Source organism: Oreochromis niloticus, linkage group LG10 (assembly GCF_001858045.2).
Source record: "Oreochromis niloticus isolate F11D_XX linkage group LG10, O_niloticus_UMD_NMBU, whole genome shotgun sequence".
Lineage (NCBI taxonomy): Eukaryota > Metazoa > Chordata > Actinopteri > Cichliformes > Cichlidae > Oreochromis > Oreochromis niloticus.
In genome coordinates, this window is record NC_031975.2 from 26,907,201 (window position 1) to 26,930,444 (window position 23,244).

Genomic DNA, 23,244 nt, shown 5'->3' on the forward strand with positions numbered 1-23,244 from the left:
TCAAACATTAGGCAAAGTCATCTCATGACAAAACCAAGAACATATGCATGCATTTATGTTTTTTTATATAATATTGAGCTTGCATACAAAGGCAGACAGATTACAAAATCAAAATCACATGTCAGTTTTATTCATTACATATTAATCAGAGAGAGGGGGAGGGGGGAGGAGAGGGACCACTGCTGTGTTAAGGAGTATATTGAGATGCCAGCAAAGTTTCACAGCCGCCTTGTGTCTCCCGAATCGATGCGGCTGAAGAGCCTGTTAACACTTAAAGGAAACGGAGACGTGAGGCCAGCTGTAATGCGTTAAAGATTTCATTCCCCAGCTTTGAAGGTGCGATATCACTTATCAAAATCAAATTTTTCCTCAAAATGAATGGAAGCAAGCGCGAAAAGGAATCTAATTATTCAAACAGCACTGTGTCAGTAATGAAACTCTGGGTGAAGAAGGTCAAATAGTACAACAAATGGACATTAGAGCTGTTCTTCACAATCCAACAGCTGCAATTAGTGAGTTAAAATGATGCGACTGCAAAAGCAGCCAGCCACACCGACAGAGTCGACATGCTTCTGAAAGAAAAAGCCCAAACATGCCTGCTCGATCGCTTACAGTGACGTGAGGTAATGACAAAAAGCTGTTAGCTAAATTGCAAGCCTGACAGGAATCCCGATCGCTACGTAAGGAGTATTTGTGTGCTGCTTCTGAGTTACCAGCCTGTGCACGGTGGATGAAAGGCGGGTGTGGTGGAGGACGTGCATAAAAAGTGTCGTACTGGGGAACTGAACTATATATGGCATGCATCCCAACCTGGTGATCTGAGTTTTGAGTCCTGGGATTCAGGACTGCACAGGGACTCGGGGTAAACTTTAAAGTGGACCTGCTATGCTCATTTCCAGCTCAGTATTTTTATTTCTGGACTAGAGAAGCTTTGAATGAATCATGGTTCAAATCAATGCTTTTTTATAGGTTGTAGGTTTAATGCTGATTGGTTTAAAAGTGGGCCTGAACAGGAACGGGAGTGAAAGTGGTGTTCATCACAAATGTGAAAAAACCCCATCAAAGATTAAAAAAAGTTGTAAGATAGTACCTGTAGTGGCCAGTTTGAACTGTTTTTAGCATTTCACCCCCTCTTTGTATATCCAGTAGTGATTCTACAGTCTTTGCAGCCTTAGGCATGAAAATACAAAGGGGCCCCTTTAGCTGGGATTATAATTATCATTATGCTCTAAAAAATCTGACACCACCACCAACAGTGGGGTCATGTGGATGGGCTCTCCGTCTGTCATTACAGTCTTTAAACATTGGCACTGCTGTACTTTAAAGCTTGTCTGCTCTCGGGGGGCAAGCACTTTCCTGCCTTGCCAGGTGAAACACCTCTGGTTATATCGCAACAACAACACAAGCAAGAGCAGCCCACAGACTGTGCTGTGTCACTTATCTGTGACACTGCCCCCTAGTGGCAGTGAACAACTACAACATGTCGTCAGTAATCAGAAAAGCTGTGTGTAGGCTCTGTATGGCAGTGGTCCCCAACCTTTTTTGCGCCACGGACCGGTTTATGGCCGATAATATTTTCACGGACCGGCCTTTAAGGTGTTGCGGATAAATACAACAAAACAAAACCAGTACCGGTAACAAAAAAAAGAAAAGAAGATTTATTCATAACACACAGAAAAAGACCCATGGAAACTGAGTTAACGAAAAAAACGATCAAAAAATAATGCTAAAAACGATAAAAAGCCTGAAAACCATTTCATGCCCGGGGGTTGGGGACCACTGCTGTATGGGACCAAGGCACAAACATGCCAGTCTGTTGAGCCAGTGGTTCTCAAAATGAGGGGCAGGGCTCACTTGTAGGGCACAGAGCCACTGACCACAAGACAAAATGACGTGCATCTAAGTTGAATGAAAATTTGCAGGTCAAACAAATAAGCAAGAGTTAGCTAACATGCTAACACTTAGTAAAATATAACTTAGATCTGTTTTTATCTATAATGACTGATTAAAAAAAGTGATAATATAGTTCTCCCGGAGTTTGGAATATCAGAAACACTTAAAAAAAACCCCAATATTTTAAGACCAGCTCACATCTGATTGGCTTCCCCTTCAATCACACAACCAGAGCTGTGTGCGCCCAGTGACCATATTCGGGACATACTCTCTTTACCCCAGAATGATGTCACATCATACTTTCCTGAAAAACAGGAATGAAATTGGCTCACAGAAATTACCTGCACATATGCTGGGCTCAGTATTTGAACCTTTGACTATTAATTAATAATTAATTAATCCTTGCTTTCTGTCACAGTATGCATGTACCAGAAAGTAAGGAAAAGCATAGTAGGTCCACTTTGACATAAAATATTAAAATTAAAACAATCATAAGTCATTCAAAGTAAAATGTTAACTCACTTAGAATAATTTGAGTGAGATAAGCCCTGGTAGTCCGCTGCAGGGGAGTGAGTTCAACCATCTCTATTCCCAGATACGTGTGCTCAAACACAGAGCTTCAGATCCGACGTATGAACAATATGAACACTACAGAGCACTAAGGTGCAGGACTTACTGTGGAATAGAAGGGGTTAAACATGTACATTCTGTTTGATACATTTCTAGTGGAGGTGCTCACATAAAAAAACAACAATATAGTAACAATACACATACACTGCTAGTATATTAAAAATGCTGCCCTTCTCATCCGTGCCCGTCTTAGCGAAGCTCGCATTGCACGACTGAACGACCGCAGTGACTTCAGCCAAAGGGGGCGCGTTTGCCCGTTCAGCAGCAAACTTGAACTTCAGCAGGAATAGGCTGTTGTAAACAATACATGCTTTTAGTGTTTTAATTTCTCTTTTTTCTCTTTTTAAACATTTGATGTAAACTTTCTGTTTTTGAAATTCGGCCCTTTTCACAAACAGCAGGTACATTTTCATCCAGCTGAAAATGCCATCAGCAAAACTCATTTTCAGTAGTGTAAACAATAAGCTGCACACACATGCGCACACACACACAATAGAGCTTCCCAATCAGGTGGCATTGTGGCTCAACAAGTGATTTTCACCAGACGGGTCACCCACTGAACTTCTTTCTGTTGTTGATTACAGCTGCACTCAGCTTTCCAACACTGAAGCACGCTGTGTGGCGTGACGGCTGCACACAGCGACTGTGGATGTTTCCTATTTTCTGCATGAAATATATCCACAGAGCATCAGAACAATGAGATTTTTCTGCCTATATTCATATCGATGCAGCTCCTGGATAATCACAAAACCCCACAGTATCATTATTATTCTGCTTTTTTGCACTTGTCCAAGTGACCATCTGCCTCAGATTGACTCAGGGGCACTTTGCTGTTTGCAGTTTGAAAGAAATTTAATCATGCCCTTGACGTTTGAACCCATTTTCTTTCACTCTTAAGAAATCTCAAACTTAAAATCCAGCTGATTGAAAACAGCGCTGCGGCCTTGTACCCATGATTCACCTCTCAATTATATTATAACGCGTACTGGTTTCAGTTTTTCTGCTTTTTTGATGTCTGGATGGGATGACTGAATGCAACAAACACTTGCAGAGCCTCGACCCTCGACCACAAAAGTCAGCAGATGACGGGCTGAACTGAGTAATCGGTGGTTGGTCCACATAGTTGGTGACATTTTGTCACGTCTCATACAGAAACACGCAGGGAGTCTGTGTTTGGTATGCCATGAACAACTGCTGTAAAGAAGCCTTAAGAAGGAATTTACGCTAAACGTTTGCGAATTAGTTCTTTAACCTCTTGCTTTAACCCTAAAGGAGAGCATCAGTTATAACATTTTTACATGGCTTTAAAGCCAGACTTTGTTACCTTAGTAACCCAGTGTGCCTTAGATTTCAGGGACGGGTTAGGGTGGTTGCTCCAGTTGTGCTACTGCGTATCAAGGCCTCAACATGCTTCAAACAACGATCCCATTTTTATATAATTATATGTAGCAGCCATATTAACCTTGTTGTTTACACGTGCCTCTTCAACAATGTAGCTAAAAAGTCTAAAGAGCTTTAAAAAAAGGGTAACTGGACTTCTTTAGGTTTGTGAAGACGCTTCACCTTTCATCCAAAAATGCTTCTTCAATTCTAAAAGGAAAAGGTCATGTGATTTATCACGAGTCACATGAGGGTCGGTACCATCATACTGTGCCCCAACCCATCATGTGACCATCATGTGACCTATTGAAGTCAAACATCATTACAAATTTAAAGAAGTCTAGTTGTCTCTTTTTTCAGGCTTTCTACACTAATGTGACCTGCATGACTAAGAACCTACACAGACACATTGTACATGCCTGGTTTAAACACATCTGTCCCCCTCTAAGTTTGTCTCCTTCTGAATCACTGCACTGCTTCCAGGACATTTTGTAGACACTGTATTTGATATGCTCGCTGGATCTTCTCCACACCCTCAAAACGACGACCATTTCCCTTGAATTTCACTATAGTGAATTTGGCAAGAAATACGATTCTGTTGTTGCGGCTAAAAAACATTAGCGTGTGAAGAAAAACACTAGAGGTGAGGCCGTTTCTGCTAAATGTTCTTCCTCAGACTCTTTGGGAGGTAAAGGTAACTCTGTTTTAACTGAATTTTACAGTGCAAAGCCCAATGAATGTGAAAAAAGCTCAATTCAGACCTGATGCACCACCTTTGGGCCTTTTCTTCTGTTATACTATTTAGATTCTTTGTTGCCCATGATCTGCCACACTGGAATCTGGATCTTTCTCAAGTTTCTCACCCACATCTTCCAAAGCCGAACCTTTCATATGATCATCACTCTCTGTCACGGTGAAAGTGAATGATACACTTTCGAATGACAACTGCACGGCAGGAGTCTTGCATTCAGCTATCCATCGTTGCTGATATCCCAAAACATATGACAGACAGGAAACACAGTCAGAGGGGAATCTAATTAAAGCAGGATGGGGTCCGATTGCATTCAATATATCACCAGGGGTGGCATGCTGGGGCCTTTCTGTGTGGAGTTTGCATGTTCTCCCTGTCTGTGTGAGCCCACAGAAATGCACGCTAGGTTAATTGGGGAGCGTGTGACTGTCTCTTCATGTTAGGCCTATGATGGACTAACACGAAGGGTCCAGGGTGTACCCAGCCCAGCTCCAATGTGACTCGTAGTTGGATAAGCATGAAAAAACAAATGGATAGATGACTAGCCATCTGGTGCTGTGGTGCTAATATCAGCATACATCAGTCTACAGCTGAATCCAAATAGATGGTGGAGGCTATGAAAGTATACTTTTTTGTTGTAATTTAGACATATTGATCCTTCAAATGTAACTATATTCTTTAAACTGGCCACATAAGGATTAATATGATGCTAGCAGGTTGATATTGTTTGCAATATCTTTCTTAACAAGTAAAAACCACAATTTAAAAAAAGTTTTCTGCTTTAAAACTGCAGACAATAATGTTTTGGCTGCATGAGCAAAGATTATTTTATCAACTTATGGTTTAAAATAACTAAAACTACCTTTACAGAATAAAGTTAGTGAGTATTGGAGGGCGTTGTAACTCCTTTCTACTTAAGACTCACTCTGTGTGTGTTTACAGACCACTTTGCATTTACTCATTAATCTCTGGTTCCTTCCTGTTTAAAGGGAGTTCTTCCTTCCCACTCTCGCTTGTGTCACTCTGCTTGCACATTGGGGGCCTTCTGATTGTTAGAGGCTGCTGTTTATTATTGTAGATTATTTGGCTTACAATATAAAGTAGCTATAGGCAACTCTTGCCGGAGCCCAGCTTTCTTTCTCTGTGGAGTTTTTGCCTTTACACAAGCTTCACTATTAACTCTATCAAACAAACAAAACAGCGGTTTTCATTACAGAGAGTCATGGTTAGACAGTTTGTTTGAAGCATAATGAGACCTCAACCTGCAGCCGGTTTTAAAGACTGTTCTCCATAAACTACACAAAGTCTCTGTGGCATTGCTCTCATCTGCCCAAATGGAAAATATATGCTCCAAATCTAGAACTTGTGTTAATGATACGAAATATTTGCTACATCCTTTGTTAGTGTATCCACTACTTTAAATCCTAAGACTCTGCTCATAGCCATGAAATTGAAATCATGAGGGTTTTCCTGTGCAGCTTTATGGATTAGTGGAAATTCTTTAACTGCTGTAAAAGATCTCATCAAATAGACTTTGCTTCTTTTATCTTCCACCGTTCATACAGGAATCCTTTAAAGTCAACACTACAATCCCTGTCAGTCATCTTGTGGATTGAATTTCTCTGAAAAACATGAAATGAGCAGCTGTGCAACCTCCTTTCTGTATGTGTGAAAGTGTTGTTGAACACAAACATGAGATGTGTATGTTTTAAGCTCAGCCCTGTGGAGAGGAAATACTGTGTATTCCCAAAGAGAGGCGTCTCAGGTCGATGCGGGCAACACGAGGGCGACCCAGAGAAGACGACCTGGGCGGAGAGGACGGGGAGGATGCGGGAGTCCTGGTGCAGCCGGCGAACAGGTTGGACGAAGGATGTGTGCGTTCAGTCATTTAATGAACCAGGTAATTCATTGGTCAACGTGTGCCAGCGTTCAATTTTTTTGTCCTTGTTTTTGAGGCAGTCAAACCAGTGCTTGAGCCTTTCTCCATTTGCATTGATACCCAGAGATACACCACCTAAAAGGAGGCACAAACACAGAATGAGTTCTTATTAGAAAGATAGGAGACAGGTGATACAAGACTTATAATGCATCACTTTATAATATCAGTTTATATTCTTAGCATCATAAAACAGCTGAAAAACAATATTAAAGATGAAAAACCTTTTACAAATTATTTATAAGTTGGTTTACTAAAGAGAATCAGTTAAGTTCATTTCCAACTCTGTGTGTTGCATCACTGGACTTTGCGCAGCTCACATTAAAATAAAAATCCTTATATGTTTATTCTATATTAAAAGTTACAGCACCCTCCAGAAATTTATGCCAAATGTAGTGCTGTCCATTATGGCTGAACATTTAGTCTCATATGGCCAAAGGACATTGTTACAATAGTCTTTTGGTTTATTCGGATGCAACTCTGCAAACCTGAGCCGTGCTGCCATGTTATTTTTCGAGAGAAGAGGCTTTGTCCTGTAACCCTTCCAAACAAACCCTACTTGTTCAGTCTTTTTCTAATGATACAGTCATGCACTTCAGCAGTGAACATGTTAACTGAGGCCTGTTGAGTCTGAGATTTGTTGCAGCTTCTCTGTGCGCTGCACAATCCGACCTTGGGGTGAATTTGCTGGGACGTCCTCTCTTTGGAAGATTGTGTTATTGTGTTAACATACATCTGAATGCTCCAGACCAGCAAATTGCCAAAACTTTAACAGAGGTGCTCACACAAACTGATGACTGGTTGATTGAGTGCATTTGATTAGCACTTAGCTGTTATTTACGCTTTATATTCCTCTGGAAGCAGTGAGGACGTACTTAGCTTTTCGCATGACTGCACAGAGTCCTGTGAAAACTTTGTCACAGTACTGCAGATACATCTGAGGTCTTGTGTTTCCCCTGAGCTCCAAAGATCTGATTGGCTTGGTGAGAGGGCTTTTTATACAGACAAACAGGAAATAGAAGATTCCAGCTGTGATTTGAAAGCACAGGACATGGCACATTTTTCAAAATGTGATCATATATATTTTGATAATGGGTAAGTTCATTATGATTTATCATATTATGTGTTGACTTGTTATATTACATTGTTTTGGGGGGGGGGGGTATTCATTATGTTATTATATTAACCTCAGTTGTGACATCTTCTTGAGTTGGGCCTCGTTTAATAGCTACTTTCTTTACCCTTTTTTGGAATTTATGGATAATGTTACAATTATTCTTAAGATTAAAAACCCATGCTACACAATCACAGCTGGCTTGTCCATCGCCTTAAAAGTCACATTACACAACAAACACACAACCCCACCTGTGCTGATCTCCATCTTTTTGTTGTAGCAGCAGTTAGTTTGTGTTTGCATTCCTTTTCATGTTGGAAATGCAAACAGAAACAAGTCCTTAAAAACATGTAGACCCCAGTAACCCTCAGGGAGTCTCAAAGTGTCAGCAGAGTGAAGCCCAGCACTGCTTACCTATGAAGTCATTCGACTTTCCAATGTCGTAGTCCCATACGGTCACCTCCAAGGTCTTTTTGGTGAGGTCTGCATATTTTATGTCATAACAGAACTCCTGCAGAAAATGAAAGAGGGCAAAATAAGAGCTCCACAATTTTCTCTCTCAAAACGTATGATTAATAATACCTCATCTTTTCTGATCACCACAGTGGGGCTTTAAGAGTTTATTTATTCTGATGGACCATCGTCACACACACACACAAAAACACTCTAATGTGCAGTTTTTCGGTTTGCATAATTATCAAAACAATTCTGAAAGCTTTTGTTTCATTTCCTGCTGAAATTCATTCGGAACGCCTCATTAGGTTTTAATATTTTGTTAGTGCCTTAAACAAGACGCTGTTTAATCTAGCTCTTCTCGCTCTAATGTTTTTTTTCAGTCACTACATAACCAGACTCATTTTTGTTAGTTAAGGACACTCACAGCACAGCAAAGGTGTCAACGTATCTTAAACTCAGAGCGGAGGAAATTAAATGCAGAATACACACACGGCTTCTGTAACAGCATGACAGCGTAATCAATAAAGTCCACTGTCCACTAAATGAAACAAGCATTTTCTTCTGATATCAATTTGCAGTTTGCGAAGCAACAATCTGCGGTTCAATCACCTTAATGAAACCAGAGCCTCGATATGGAGGAGGACCTCATTGCTTGTCTCCAACAGAAAGGCCAGGAGGTGATGGAAGAATATGGGCGCAAAAAATGTCAGAGGAAATGTCAAGTCGCTGGCCTGTGTGAGCGTTCGGCTGGGGTACGTCCACTCGTATACAAGCAGAAACGTCCGAGCCGAGCTGCCCTGTGGCCCGTTCAGCCTCGAAAACATGTTTGGCATTCTTGTTCAAAGTGTGGCCGAAGCAGCACCTTTCTGATTTCAACACAATTTAAAATGAGCCATGAAGGGAGGTGTGTAGCTGTGAGACTGAGGAGCTCCGGCTCAGCTAAGAAGAACATAAAGGTTGATTACTTAAATTGCTTCCTTCACGGTGAATTTGTCAAAGCAACGGTATACAGCATGGTAAAGGTCTAGAGGCAATGCAATAGCGTTCAAAAATATATTAAGCTCCCTGTTTTAACAAACATTATTTGCATTTTTGGAGACCTGGACCAGAAATAACTGAGTTGCTTTTATAAACTAAAACGCATTGTCCTCTTTACTCTGGCTTTTCAGCTGCTAAATGTTTGCAAAGTACTCACAGTACTCACAGTACAAAGTTAATTGCACTTTGCAACTGTCAGTACAGTTGCAAAGTGCAATAGACTGAATAAACGATGGACATGAGTACCAATAACAGACAAACTAGGCAATACCCTGGCAACTGCTGTCACTAGGTGAGACTAGTTGAAAGAGGGTGATGCATATAAAACCTTCTTGGTCACTAGAAGATTGCTGTGGTTGTCTGCAGTTTGCATGGAAGACGATGACGTGTCTGGAAACACTTATCAGCTACTTGCTGAGCGGCAGTGAAACTTAAAAACATGAAGTAAACATTTTGATTATTCACTTTCAGAGTAAAGGTTGTGCCTTAACACTTCTAAAGGTGCAACTTTTACTGTCGCTTGATGAGTAGTTGGCAAGTGTTTGCAGACAACTTGGTGTCTTCCATACAAATTAAATGTGACAATGCTGATCTGCAAAAGACCACAAACACCACAGGGAGGCTTTTGGTGCAGTACCATACTGTATGTCTCTTTGGAACCAGTTTCACCTATCAGCTACCAGCAACCACTTGCAAACCGGTCAAGGAGTACACATTTTCTCCCAAGGACAGGTAGCTGACTGGTCTCTAGACCTGTGGGACTAAAGCACACAGTGTCTCGTGATGAAACCGCCATTGCCATCTTGATGTTTTGAAGCCTCACGTTTTCTGATACACTTCTATACAACTTGAAGCCTTTTTACAACCCCATGGGGTTTAAAACAATGTTGATGTAATGTAAAACAATGTAACAACAATGTAACAATGTAAAACATGTTTAAGGCAGCTTCATGTTGGTTTTACTTTTTAGGTTAACCAAGCTTGTTAGTGTTAGCTGTCAGCTTAGCGCTCTCACATCAAAATATGCCCACTTATAGATTCAATAAACCAAAGGAGTGTTCATAGTTCTAAAACCAAGCAAACAAATGATTGGGTTATATCATTATTTAATGTTTTCGCTATTACATGTATCAGGTTAGGAACTATATTTCTTATATGTAGTATTTGCAATAAAATATCAGAATCCTGAAGGCATACACTATGAAAAGGGAAAAGGAGAAGACAAACTACAGGTGTTATACATTCTATGAAGGTTTGCCACTATAAAGAAAACTTTTACATTAAATATGAATTTTTCTCTCTTATTATTACCACTGTAAAAAGTGCTTATTGGTGCAGATTGAAAATAAAGTTTTAATGGCTCTAAGCTTCAGAGCTTCAGGCATTGATAGGACTAAACAGTCACTTAATAATCAAAGTTAACCAGTCAGTAACTCGGCCCATCGGTTTTATAAGGGCAGACAAATAGAAGTTCAGTCCTGATAAAATACACCTGAGTTTTAGCCCATCTTCAGTGGTTAAACTTGGCTAAACAGGACTTTAATTATTTAAGTCATTTTTGGTTCTGCAGCTTTTTTAAAAAGCCATCTTGTTATGAATTAAGAAAAATTCCAACAGTGCTGCCCTGTCAAAGTGGCTTTTGTAGGTCCCAGGCTTATGAAGGTCGCTCAGCACATAAAGCACCAGATAAAGCTCAGGCAACAATAAACAGGAATAACATAGTAAGAAATGCTGCAAGGTTTAGCTGTGGTTTATACCTCATTGAACTCAGGATTGAGCGTCTTCTTTTTCACAGCAGTCTTGTGCTTTGACTTTTTGTTCTCGTCTGGCTTCAGATACCTGCAGGACAGAGAGGGGAGGAAAGAAAAGAAGATTTAATACAAGACTTAATAGTGCAGGCCCCAGAGCTTTTTCTGATGCTTATATTTATGAGTGAAACAGCAAAAATGAAAATATTACATATCCCTGCAGAGCACCCGGTGCTCATGTGTTATTTTGAACCACCATCAGTAATGTGAAGCCTCACAGACAGTGATCAGACAGCACACTGTACATTTCTCAGCTGTTATATTGTTCTGTCCTCCAGGGGGTGCTGTGGGACTGCCCTACATTCAACCACACAGCTGCATTACATTACACACACACTAAATCACTACATCACCTGATTTTTAGAAACTCCAGATTTTATTAAGGCTTTTCTTTTTTCAGTTTGCAATACAAAGACCTTGTGGTGCTTTCCCCTCCAGCTGCAGTCCCACTCTATCAAGACTGATGTCCCACACGTGGTTAGTTAAACAATAACATTTCACTCTAGTGTCTGCTTGATGAGATTACTGTGGAGAAGACATCTCACCTCATAAGAAAAAGACATTTCCAAAGTCAGTCGATACTCCTGTGCATTACTGCAGAGAAGGTCTCCAGTCTCTGGTTTTATTTAAACCCTTCATCTCAGATTCTCTGTGTGAGGTTTCTGTGTGTTGGTCATTTGTTCCTATTATTGGCTTTCCAACCTTTTTTTTGTGGAGCTTCTGGGAGTCATACCACACTTCACTTTGCTAGACTTAGGCAAAACTAATTCACGTTTATTTCTTTCGGTTTTTAGAGAGATTATCATTTTAGAGCCTGTAATATGTACTGCTGTTACTGTGACTCAGGCATGCAGCAGTAACCCATAAACTATTCTCTGCTGACTGCCAAAATCTGGGGGCTTCCAGTGTAGCTGGTGGATATGGCGGGGTAAAGCTTGCTGTGCTGTGTGCCGGTGACACATTTTGAAAAGTTAATAAACTCCTTTTTTGGCAAATGCAGTGCTTCATTTGGCCATCACAGGGACTGTTTACCTGAAAGCATCCAAAGCCAGCTCACATGTGATTTGTCAATAAAGCTTGAGGACTACAGAGGGAAAACTAATTTTCCAGTTTCAAAAACCCTCTCGTTTTATAGCTGATAAACACATTATAAATGGCCAGTAACACTTTATAATGTGGCCCTCAACTCAGGGGTAATTCCCCTGTAATGTAATAGAATATCAAGGTATTTTATTTAAATTACAATGAAATATACTTACCTACAAATACACTAAGCCAGGTTTTTGCAGGAAAAAAAGAATTATTTTAAAGTGTTACCAAATTAACTTTTTTATTTAAAAAGATAATTTTCATACACATTATTCTGCCGATGAAGGGAGGAAGTATGCAATCGTTCTGTTTGTTCGTGTGTCTCTTTGTTAGCAGATTTTATGTGATGGTCGATACCCAGTAACAGCTGGAGCTGATTTGATTTAGGTGAAAATCAGGTCAAGATCAAGGTCATGTCAAATGTGAAAGTCCGTAAAAACTTCATATTACCCCTTTTTTTTTAAATGGATCATCTTCAAACTTTACAAAAATAACCTTTCAAGAGGGGAAGAGATGTAATCTGATTACTTTTTTCAAGTAACGAGTAAAGTAAGGGATTACCATTGCAAAAAGTAATTCGATTACTGTTACTTTCCCGTAAGCATGCTGCGTTACTGCGTTACTAAACTGTGATTTTGTTTGTGAGAGTGTCTCATGATAATGACGTACAATTATTTTATTTTATATGCTGGAATATGCAGAAAACAGGTTTAAATGTTAAACAAATTTCTTCCAGTCAAAGACAGTTGCATAAAATTTAATTTTTGCTTGATGCAATGTGCATAAAGTTAAAAGATTAAAACTAATAAAACAAGTTTTAAAAAGAGACTTTTTCATTTGATTCAATTTTTTATGATTGATTATACAGAACAAATAGAATTGGGCTGAAAGGTCTATTGCTTTATTACGTATTCAGGTTGTGTATCATGTTTTTAAAAAGTAGCTAAGTAATAAAGTAACTAATTACTTTTGAAAATATAAGTAATCAGTAACATAATGGGATTACTTTTTTGGAGAAGTAATCAGTAATTAGTAACTAATTACTATTAAGTTGACCAACACTGCTTGGGGGACATGAGTATCTTGGCTGGCGAAGCATTCAACCTTGACCTTAACTGTTATGGCCAAAGGTCATGTTGATTTTTTTTTTTTAAAGAAACCATACTGAGTAATATATCATAAGAAAGGTCATGGAGAGAGCTGCACAACACCCTACATCATTACAATGGAGCTATGACAGGCTGATGTCATCATACTGTAATAAAATTATCATAAAGGATCAAAGTTTTGACTCTCGCCCTTCAGTGATAGTGCTCTTGTTTACACAGTATTCCAATGACATTTACCTGATTGGTATACATTCAGGTCATACCAAGCACATAATGTTTAATAACTGGAATAAATAAACTCAAAATTATTTATTCGTGTTGAGGGTGAATAATCATTTCTGAGTGTAGATTTTAAGGTGTAGTATCATAAAAGAGTGCTTATAACCCAATGTTGGCAATTAGATACGTAGATAAAAAGATAAAGGGTAGATAGATAAGATAAAACAGTAACTGCTCTGATACTTTGTTTCTTTTAAATTAAATAAAAACAATTTAATACATTGTGTTTAGTTTCATTTGATAAAGTTTTGAGTTATATACAAAAGCCAATCCATCTCCAAATGTATCAATGTGCAATAATAAAGCTGACATGTACACAATTTTGCACCTTTTTTTTCTCTACCCTTTAAAAAGGTAGATTTTTGAAACATTTAGATTGAAGAGCAAAACTGGTAACAAACACTTGTTTTGAAAATGAAGGCTACAAATATCAATATCAACTACAAGAGCTCCTGTCAGGGGTGAAAAGGCTGTATCTTAGAGGGAAGTGCTCCAGTAACAAGCTATTTCACCCTAAAAGTTACAGTCAGGCACTATATTTTCTTAGATGTCTTGTTTTCTTAGTATATGAAATGGGTGAACGCATTATTTAAAGACTCTCAGCATAATGCATAACAGTTTAACAACTGGCTCTAAAACTGCTCAGAACATCATCATAAATGAACATGTCATGTTATTTTAGATTCCATTATCCTCGGTGAAGTGTATGTACCACACTGAAAATTGAGAGTATGTTGTGGAATATGCAAAAGAAATTAAACTTCATATTTATTTAAATTAGCCGAGGCGTTCCTGGCGTGCTCACAAAATGTAACAATGTGGTTATCATTTTCAGTTTGCATTCGCTGCAGTTTGTGAGTCAGAGGAGAAAACAGGGTCTTAGTGCTGCTGTTTCTCTGGATGAAGGCATTTGTGTTTGTATACAGCCTGTGTGTGTGTGTGTGAGAGCGAGTGAAGGTTAGACCTTTGTTTCTGTTCTGTTTTCATAAATGATGCACAAGGCAACTTGTACTTATCTCAAAACCAGCACAGTGCACGTTGTTTAGCGTCTCTGTGCTTTTGGCCAAGAACAGTTTTTGGGTGGTATTGCTCATTCTGATGTGGTATATTTCATTGCAATTACAGTACCTCATCACATCCCTCTCTTCTGTTATGTGCCCATTGGACCCTCACAGACTTCAATTTCCCAAGGTAACAAAGAGACTTAAAGGGAGGCTAAGTGGGTTATTCCTCACAAGTGTACCCTAGAGAGAGTGGAAGCTGAAATTGTTGATGAGGACACTGCGGCGAACCTAATCGTTATCATGTAATGGGATTACTGACCCCCTGGCAAAAAAAAAAAAAAAAAATCTAAGGGTGAAAGTTATGATGCAAACAAAGCAATTCTGCAATATGATGACTTTAAATATTTCCCTGTGTGCGTATGCTGTGATTGTAGAGTACAACTATGCCTTTATGTCGTGAGTTTTAAAATATACTACTCTTTACTTCAAAGCCGATGAAATGTACTTGTCATTGACTGAATGGCCATTAAAGAGTGTAAAGTACTTCACTACCTTGTTGACTAATGCGTGTCTGAATTCTACTTTCGCACAATTTCTGAATATCCGCGACATTCCCAGCACATTAGAGCAAATGGCTTAACGTTCATTGACAGCTGTGACTTGATCCTTCAGATAGACACTTCCTGCAGCGGCGTTTATGTGTCAGATTATACGTTTTCCTTATTCTTCTTCACGTGAATCAGTCAGTAAATCTATTATCAGCCTCGGTGTCCTTCAAGCTTGGGGGAGATTTTTTTTCCGTCCTCTGACGGTTGGAAAATTGTTGCCGGTCCCTCTCCACTGAAACGAGTCGCGCTTTTGTTCTCGAGGTGTGCACAGCAGAGTCGGAAATTAATTGCACTTTCATTGCTCAGCCAGATGAAAGACTTGGGAAATGTTTGTGTGATAAACAGGATTGTCCTTCGAATTGTAGGCACAGGTAGTGTAACATCAGCACTGCCAGCCAGCTAATCCATTTCAGCACCTTTAAAATGTGCCACATAACAATGGAGAACAGCAATAATGTGAGCATCAGGAGTTTGAAAGAGAACTGCTCGCTCCACACGTTGCAATTGTTTGGAATTTTGGCCATGCTTAATAATATGAGCATCCACCATTGCAACATCATATACACTCACCAGCTAATGCATTAGTCAGTAAACCTATTATTGGCTATTGTTCAACTGCTCATTAGTTCAAATAATAATCAGCCAATCACATGGCATCAACTCAGTGCATTTAGGCATGTAGGCATGTACAAGAGAACCTGCTGGAGTTTGAACTGAATGGGGAAGGAAGATGATTTAAGTGGCTCTGAACATGTGTAGGGTTCACAAAAAGTGCTCAGAAACAGAAAACAGCCCGTTTGTAGCAGTTTTCTGGAGATAAATGCCTTGATGATGTCATAGGAGAGTGAACAGACTGATACAGATCGGACTACAGAATACCAGGTTCCATTCCTATGAGCAAAGAACAGGAAACTGAGGCTACAATTCACACGAGCTCAGGAAAGCTAGACAACAGAAGATTGGACAAACACTGCCTGGTCTAATGAAACTTCAGACGGTGGGTCAGGCAGTTCAGGCTGCAGGTGGTGTAATTGTTTTCTTGGCACACTTTGTTTAACACCACAGCCTACCTGAATATTGTTGCTTACTATGTCCATCCCCTTATAACCCGTGGTATCTAGCTTACATTATAAAAGCCAACTGCAGCGACTAAAGTCATTTTGTACCATATAAATAAAATAAAACTGAATTGAATAGAAAATGAGTTTGGTGCACTCAAAAGGACTTAACAGTAACTAGATCTCAATCCAATAGAGCAACATTGGGATGTGGTGGAATGGGAGATTCACATCATGGATGTGCAGTCGGCAAATATGCAGCACTGCTCCATGATGTGATGTCAATATGCTGCTGAATCTGTGCCATGAATAATTAGTGCAGTTCTGAAAGTAGCAAGGTGTAACTTTAAAAATGTGGCAGAGTGAGTGTATATGAAAAAAAACATAAGGAAAAGTATTTTTGGCTCACTGTAAAGTGTCTACATCATATTTTGTCTTATTTAAGAGTGACACAGAGATCGGTTCGATGTAATTCAAAGTGTAAACATCGTGATTGTCAGTGAATGGTTTAATTTTCTCTTTCCTGCAATTTCATGTGCAGACGCATGATTCAAAATTCAATTACTCAATAACAGATTGTAAAATAAATTACTGCATGAGTCAATGAAGGCACAATACATTACTATGAAATTGTGAGGTAATTCAGGAAAATAGCTCAAATGTGACTCAGTTTTTCCCGCTTTAACAATAAAATAGTTGCATGGGTTATTTTTATGCCATTCCAGCAGTGTTTATTTTCCTAAGTTGTCTTATTTTTTTCATAAAATGACTTTGCCCAAACATTTAATGAATCCACTTTTATAACAAAGCCTGGGTGCTTGATTTCCCGTTGCACTGGTCTAAATCGAGGAGGAGATAAACGGCGTGAGTGGGTGCCCTGCGGAGTTTTTGTTACGAAAGCGGTACAAAATAAGCAAATCACTGTAAACATGGCATTTCAACCTGCAACAGCAAGAGCAGTCTGCTAATGTGACAAGAAGGGTGGAAATATATTTTCTGATAAGAAACAGAAGCGCTTTGATGACCTTTTATAACATGAGGATTGTGTTCACAAAAACAGAAATGTCCTGAGGTCAAGTTTAAAACGTTTGGTCAGCTATTGAGACAAAATAAAACCTTCTTCAGTTGATTTATCGGAACTATAGTTATGATTTGGACTGATTGGTCATCGTGTGATTTTTCACATGATGCTATAATATTTTATTTTTAATATTAGATATTAAATTTGTGTCTCCCTACAGAATATATGTGACTATTTTTTTAAACTTGAAATCCCACTGAGCTTCTTCTCTTGGTATAAATTTGATCACATACAGTAATGTTCAGGTTAGATCTCTATTTACCACACAAACACATTACTATTATGGACCCTCATCATCACCAAGAGTCAGGTGCATAAACTTCATAAACCAGAAAACGTGGAAGTTATGGTTTGATGACCCAAAAGCCTGAAAGTCAAAACATGAAATCAGTTCATATAAATTATACATAAAGGCAAAAGTTGTTGTTTACAATAAGGCAATTCCACTAATGCAGAATTCTGTTCTGGTTCAAAATCTAAATTTGAACTCTTCCACTTATGCACTAATTAAGGATTTAAGGAAGAGATTCATTTGCGAGCTTTAAGGATTCTAGCCAATCAACTTTTGTTTACTCCATCGGCAGATTTTCTTTTTTCTCAAAACAAGACATTTTTGTCAGTTCTATTTGGCTAATTTCAAGTAGAGCTCTTTTTGCAGTGTACCCTGTAACTGGTAAATAAAGCTCAAGATGAGCTGAAATATCTTATTAAGAAAAAGTTAGACATATTTTCCTGGAACGAGTTTAATTTTCTTGTTAAGAATATGTTTTGTTTTTAGACAAAAAAGAGAAAACACGTCCATAAAGGAGGTTTTTTTACTTTCTTAAAAAATCATTTTTTGCAGTGTAGGGTTAATGACACTCTTCATCATGCTGTACGAATTCAAATTATATTTGTACATATTTGGATTTAAAAAAAATATGACACTAATAATGAGGTAAATGAGGCAACATAGGTTTAGTCTCACATAATAAGCTAATGTCACACGAAAAGTCAGAATTGGTACTTACTAATTTACAATGCTAAAATTCATCCTCCCTTAAGCTAACTTAGTTTCCTTTTGCTGTGATTGCTCACCTTGTTGTATTTCCTGTGTGATAACCATCAAAATCATCAGTTAGCACTTATTTCTTCATTATAACATCATTAATGATATCATATTTACATATTTTTCAACCCATTATTAACAAGTAATCATATTCTTACTAAACTATTACAATTCTCTTTTGCCTTTGTCTGCATTGTTAATGTTTTTACTTTATTTATCTTTGTTGTCGCCATTTGAATTATCTGACTTTAAGCTCCAGCAGTAAAGTTATATACTGCATGTATATGATAATTACATGGCACTGATTTTCCTGTTGCCACATTATTAGCAAGCAGTAAAGTAAAGTGCTAGTAAAAGAGGTTTGCAGCTGGAAACCACTAAATCACAGGACCTCAGCCACAATGACTTACTCGATCTGTTGGGAGGAAAACATGGAAAAGTCGTGTCTCACCTGGTTGTTATACATGTCTGCACAACATCCATATTCAGCTGATGTTGCTCTGCTGTACTACAAAAAATAGTTTCACTGTTGCTAAAACCTTCCAGAGAAGCATTAGGTCACCCATTGTGCCTGTTTTCTGACTCTGTCCTACAAAACTTTTCTTGAAAGGCAACATAGAGCCACTAAAAATCCAGATAGAAATGTTATCAAGTTGTCTAAGATGCTCATGCTCCCAAAAATTAAAGAAATATTTTGAGAACACAATCTGATCTTAATGGGAAAATAAATCATGCTGGATTTCTATACTAATATGGACTGGATAATAGTATCCATTCCTTCTTCCTCCAGCAACTGCGTGCAAATTCTTGGACATGAGGGATATTCTTGTGCTCTAGGAGGAACCCAGGAACCACTGCACTAGGATGAGGTCATACTGAACGACGTTACGGCATAACATTCTCCATAGCTTCTCCAGACCGCTCATGGTGCTCATGGTGAACCTCCTCTTATCTGTTAAAAGCACAGGGTACCAGTGGTGGACCTGCCAGTTCTAGTGTTCTATGCCAGTCAGGCCGGAGGGTGAGCAGACGGCTCACTAGAGGACGTTGGGCCCTCATCCCACTCTCATGAAGTCTGTTTCTGATTGTCTGGTCTGAGACATTCGCATCATTGGCCTACTGTAGGTTATTTGGTAGGACTCCGACAGTGCTCATCCGGTTCCTCGTAACCCGGTCCTCCTGATGGGTTAAGGGCCTTCTACAGCCCTGTCCAGCTATCCCAGAGTAACTGCCTGTTTCCTGGTAACTCCTCCATGCTTGTGTTAGTCAGTCAGAAAGAATCAGGAGGATAAAAATGTCAGTGGCCCTCACCTGTAAAACCATTTCTGTTTTAGGGGTTGTCTCATTGTTGCCCCTCTAGTGCACCCGTTGTTTATTTCATTAACACCAAAGCAGCCGAAACTGATTAACAACCCCCTCTGCTACTTTGCTGACCAGATCAATATCCCACAGGTTTAATTGACTTGATTGACGCTATACTCTGACTAAAAAGTGAGAGTAGTGTAAGTTCTTTTCTATTTCCTCTGCTCTGATTAAACTGATTATCAAGCTTAGACAGTTTTACTTCCTCAAACTTCCGTACAGGACTGTATAAATTCTTGTTCCTCACAACAGTGCCCACTGCAGTCCCCAGAGATACACTGAAGTCTGGCAAGTCGAGAAACACGAGATCATCTGACAGGTTGTAGCAAACACCTCTGTCCTTGTTACCTAAGCACGTAGAGGTAGACCTGAAAGTGAGTGCTTTGAAAGGTGTGTAAACATGCCTGTGTATGAAGTTACAGTAAGTACAGTACAACAAACTGAAGCATGACACTCGTGGTAAAAACACATTTGCTTTTCTTTCCTTTTCCAAATAAGTTTGTTTAATCTGGAGCACCTGTCTGGTTTTCTGATTGCTCCCTCGTCAGAGGTTGGTGCAGATCTCAGGGGTGAATAAAATGAAAATAAAATTACTACTGATAGATAATGACTGCCAAAACTATCAAAGTAAATCCCTTATTATCCTTTTTGCTTAATTGGGGTTTTTAACCTGATTAAATCTGCTCCCTGGAGATGGTAAAACAGCCCCAGTTTCTTTTTGGATGTGCCTGCCAGTGTTTGAATACTGACGTTTTGACGTAGGGGTCGGAGAAGCCGTTGGCATCCATGGCGGCAAGGTGAGCACAGCGTATGATGCCCACTACCAGGCAAGACTTCTGGGTGTTGTACTTCAGAGAAATCATGATTCGTCCACGTTCCTCCAGAGACTTGTCTTCCGTCTTGACCTGCAGGGTGGAAATGAGAAGATTTAGGATTCAAAACCAGCAGCTGAGCTTTCAATAGACTGACATTTATGCCAACAAGCGTCTTGGCCAAAAATCAAACGCAAATATTGAAGAAAGTCAAGCGACTCACAACAAAAGGATGATGGCAGTGTGACCACAAACATCTTTAACATACAGTCTTTTATTTTTATCAGGCTTGGATGAACTTTTTCTGCCACCTTTAGGTTACCAAGAAGAACAATGTTAAGAAGCTGTTAAACCTGAAAAAGTAACATCTAAACCAGGGATTTCAAACTAATCTTACATCCTGGGCCACAGACACATATACACATATCATGAGCCAGACCATTAAAATTACCCCTTTTGTGGGTGTACAGAAGTTTAAGTACACATGTAATCCCTGCGATATCGTAATGTAGAAAAAGTGCAGTTTCAACAATATGTCTAGCTTTTTCTACATGACAAAGAGATGCAGCGATAGCAAATGAAAGAAATCTCTTGGGTTTAAATTGTAAGAAATGAATGAATGAAAGTTCTAGTAGCTCATTGTTTAGACCAGTGGTCCCCAACCCCCGGGCCACGGGCCAGTACCAGTCCGTGAGTCGTTTGGTACCAGGCCACGAGAGTTGAGGCTCGGGTGTGAAATTTATGGTTTTCAGGGTTTTTATCATTATTTTTTTAGCGTTTTTATCATTAACTCGGTTTACCTGGGTCTTTTCTTGTGTGTTATGAAGAAATCTTCTTTTTTTTGGTACCGGTACTGGTTTTATTTTGTTGTATTTATCCGCGACACCTTAAAGGCCGGTCCGTGAAAATATTGTCGGACATAAACCGGTCCTTGGTGCAAAAAAGGTTGAGGACCGCTGGTTTAGACTGTCCTGTAGTTATAAAACTGGGCGATGTCTTTATCAGTAGGAAAAGCAGTAAAACTTATGAAAATACAGTTAGAAGTCTAAAATTTATGCACCTCATTTACATTTTCCAAAGCCATCCAGTGAGCAGGATTGAAGTCTTTGCTAGGCCGATTCCCGGATCTAAACAATATAACTTAATCCTTAAAATTCTTCCTATCCCATGACTTAAATCAAACTGGGAATGCAGTTTGATATAAGTTGATTTAAGGTCTTCTGCTGGAAAAAAGGGAAATCACAGGCTAACCATCTCTCTTCTTGTGTCCGCCTCCGCTTTCTAAAATTGAAACATTTTCACTTACATAAGCTGAAATGCAGTGAAAGGTGTGATTAAACCCCATCTCATCTGACCCATACCTTTTGCTTATGCTAGAAACTTCCAGGATTTTGGAGGAACATCTTTGTAACCATGCCATGTCCTTGGCACAGAGACTGCATATTGCTCGTTTATTATTTTGAAGGGTCCCTGAATTACCCCGAATTTATTAAAAAGAAATTAGATGTCTTGGCCTTTGCCTCTCTCATTGCCACTACAATCATCCCCCTACACTCAAGTCATCAAAATCTTTCCAAGTCCTACTAAGAAATGTCACATGGGTGTCTTTCCTTTTATGTTTTGGTAAAATACTTGCAGCCCCCCATTGATTACACACGTACTGCTTTCCTATGTTATGTACTTGAATTCTCAGGGATGTTGAACCTGTGCTGCACAGCTTCTTATATAAAAGCAGTAAAACATTACCTCATCTTGATCCAGTGAAGGAGTGGGAGGACAGGTCTTTTTTTTACCTTCTTTTAATTTTACCTTAGTCTATTCTTGGCTTGCTCTGGCTCTTTGTAGCTAGGCCTCTGTCTTTGCCAGGACATTTCTGTTCACTCATGTAACCTGTAAAGTTTCCAGCACCTACAGTCCTAGCTGTCTAGACAAGTACGTGCCTTAAAAATCAGCCAAACACTGATTGGCTGATTGATCCCATCTCCGTTGTAGATGATGAGTTAATGGCCTCATCAAAATTAATTTACCATGTTCCTCGAGACAAGAAAAACATCGGAACTGACACATGATCTGCGTGTTAAAAGTGTGTCTCCAAACGCGGCACCTCCCCCCCCACACCCCCACCCCCATCACAGATGAGCACTGCTGCATTTACTTTTAGTATTCCTTTATTTTTAAATTCTCTATTTAAACAGGAAGTCTCATTCTTAGGCTGCTGGATAGCATCAGTCATACTGACACCATTGCAACTGCATCAATCATAATCATACACGGTACACAACTTGATAGCTTGTTAAATGATCATAAGGTGCAGTCAAAATGTGATGACATGCCTCAGGAACAGTAGCAAAATCGGACAGAGAAACTAAAGAGACCACATCCTAGCCACTGAAACGTTCTCACCGCGTAGCTGGCTACCAAGTGAAGGCAGGAGGCTCACAATGGGTTCTGCAAGCTGCTGATACACAGCTCCACTTTCTCATTGTGCAAATCAAGTATTTTGAAATAGGAAACCAGCTTCTCCACAATTTCTTTCCACTGTGCTTAGAAGTCCAGGAGTTTTCCAATCCTCCCTCCATCCTGGGAGAAAGCAACACAATATGTAGCTTTCTGGGCACAAAAATAACATTAGAGCATAAAAAAACAGGCTTCTTCAATGGTTTTGGATGGATTTGTGTATGTGTGTATATAAATTTGTTTTAAATAAAACATTTTTTTTTTTAAACAAAAGAAAAAAAATGTTGTCTGAATAACCTTATCTCTATACTTCTAATTTTCTAGATCTACC

General features: G+C 39.2%; 1 protein-coding gene across 2 annotated transcripts in view; it reads right to left on the reverse strand.

The window, feature by feature from the left end:
* Positions 1-1,437: 1,437 nt before the first annotated feature.
* The window catches only part of doc2b (double C2-like domains, beta), a 178,465-nt gene continuing 156,658 nt past the window's right edge, over positions 1,438-23,244 (reverse strand). For both annotated transcript variants that reach the window (XM_025910917.1, XM_025910918.1), the window contains 4 exons: positions 20,395-20,549; positions 10,956-11,037; positions 8,119-8,215; positions 1,438-6,668 (listed from right to left, as the gene is read on the reverse strand). In XM_025910917.1, coding sequence (XP_025766702.1) covers positions 6,535-6,668; positions 8,119-8,215; positions 10,956-11,037; positions 20,395-20,549 — 468 coding nt within the window. In that variant the 3' untranslated portion in view covers positions 1,438-6,534. The remainder of the gene's footprint in view (positions 6,669-8,118; positions 8,216-10,955; positions 11,038-20,394; positions 20,550-23,244) is intronic.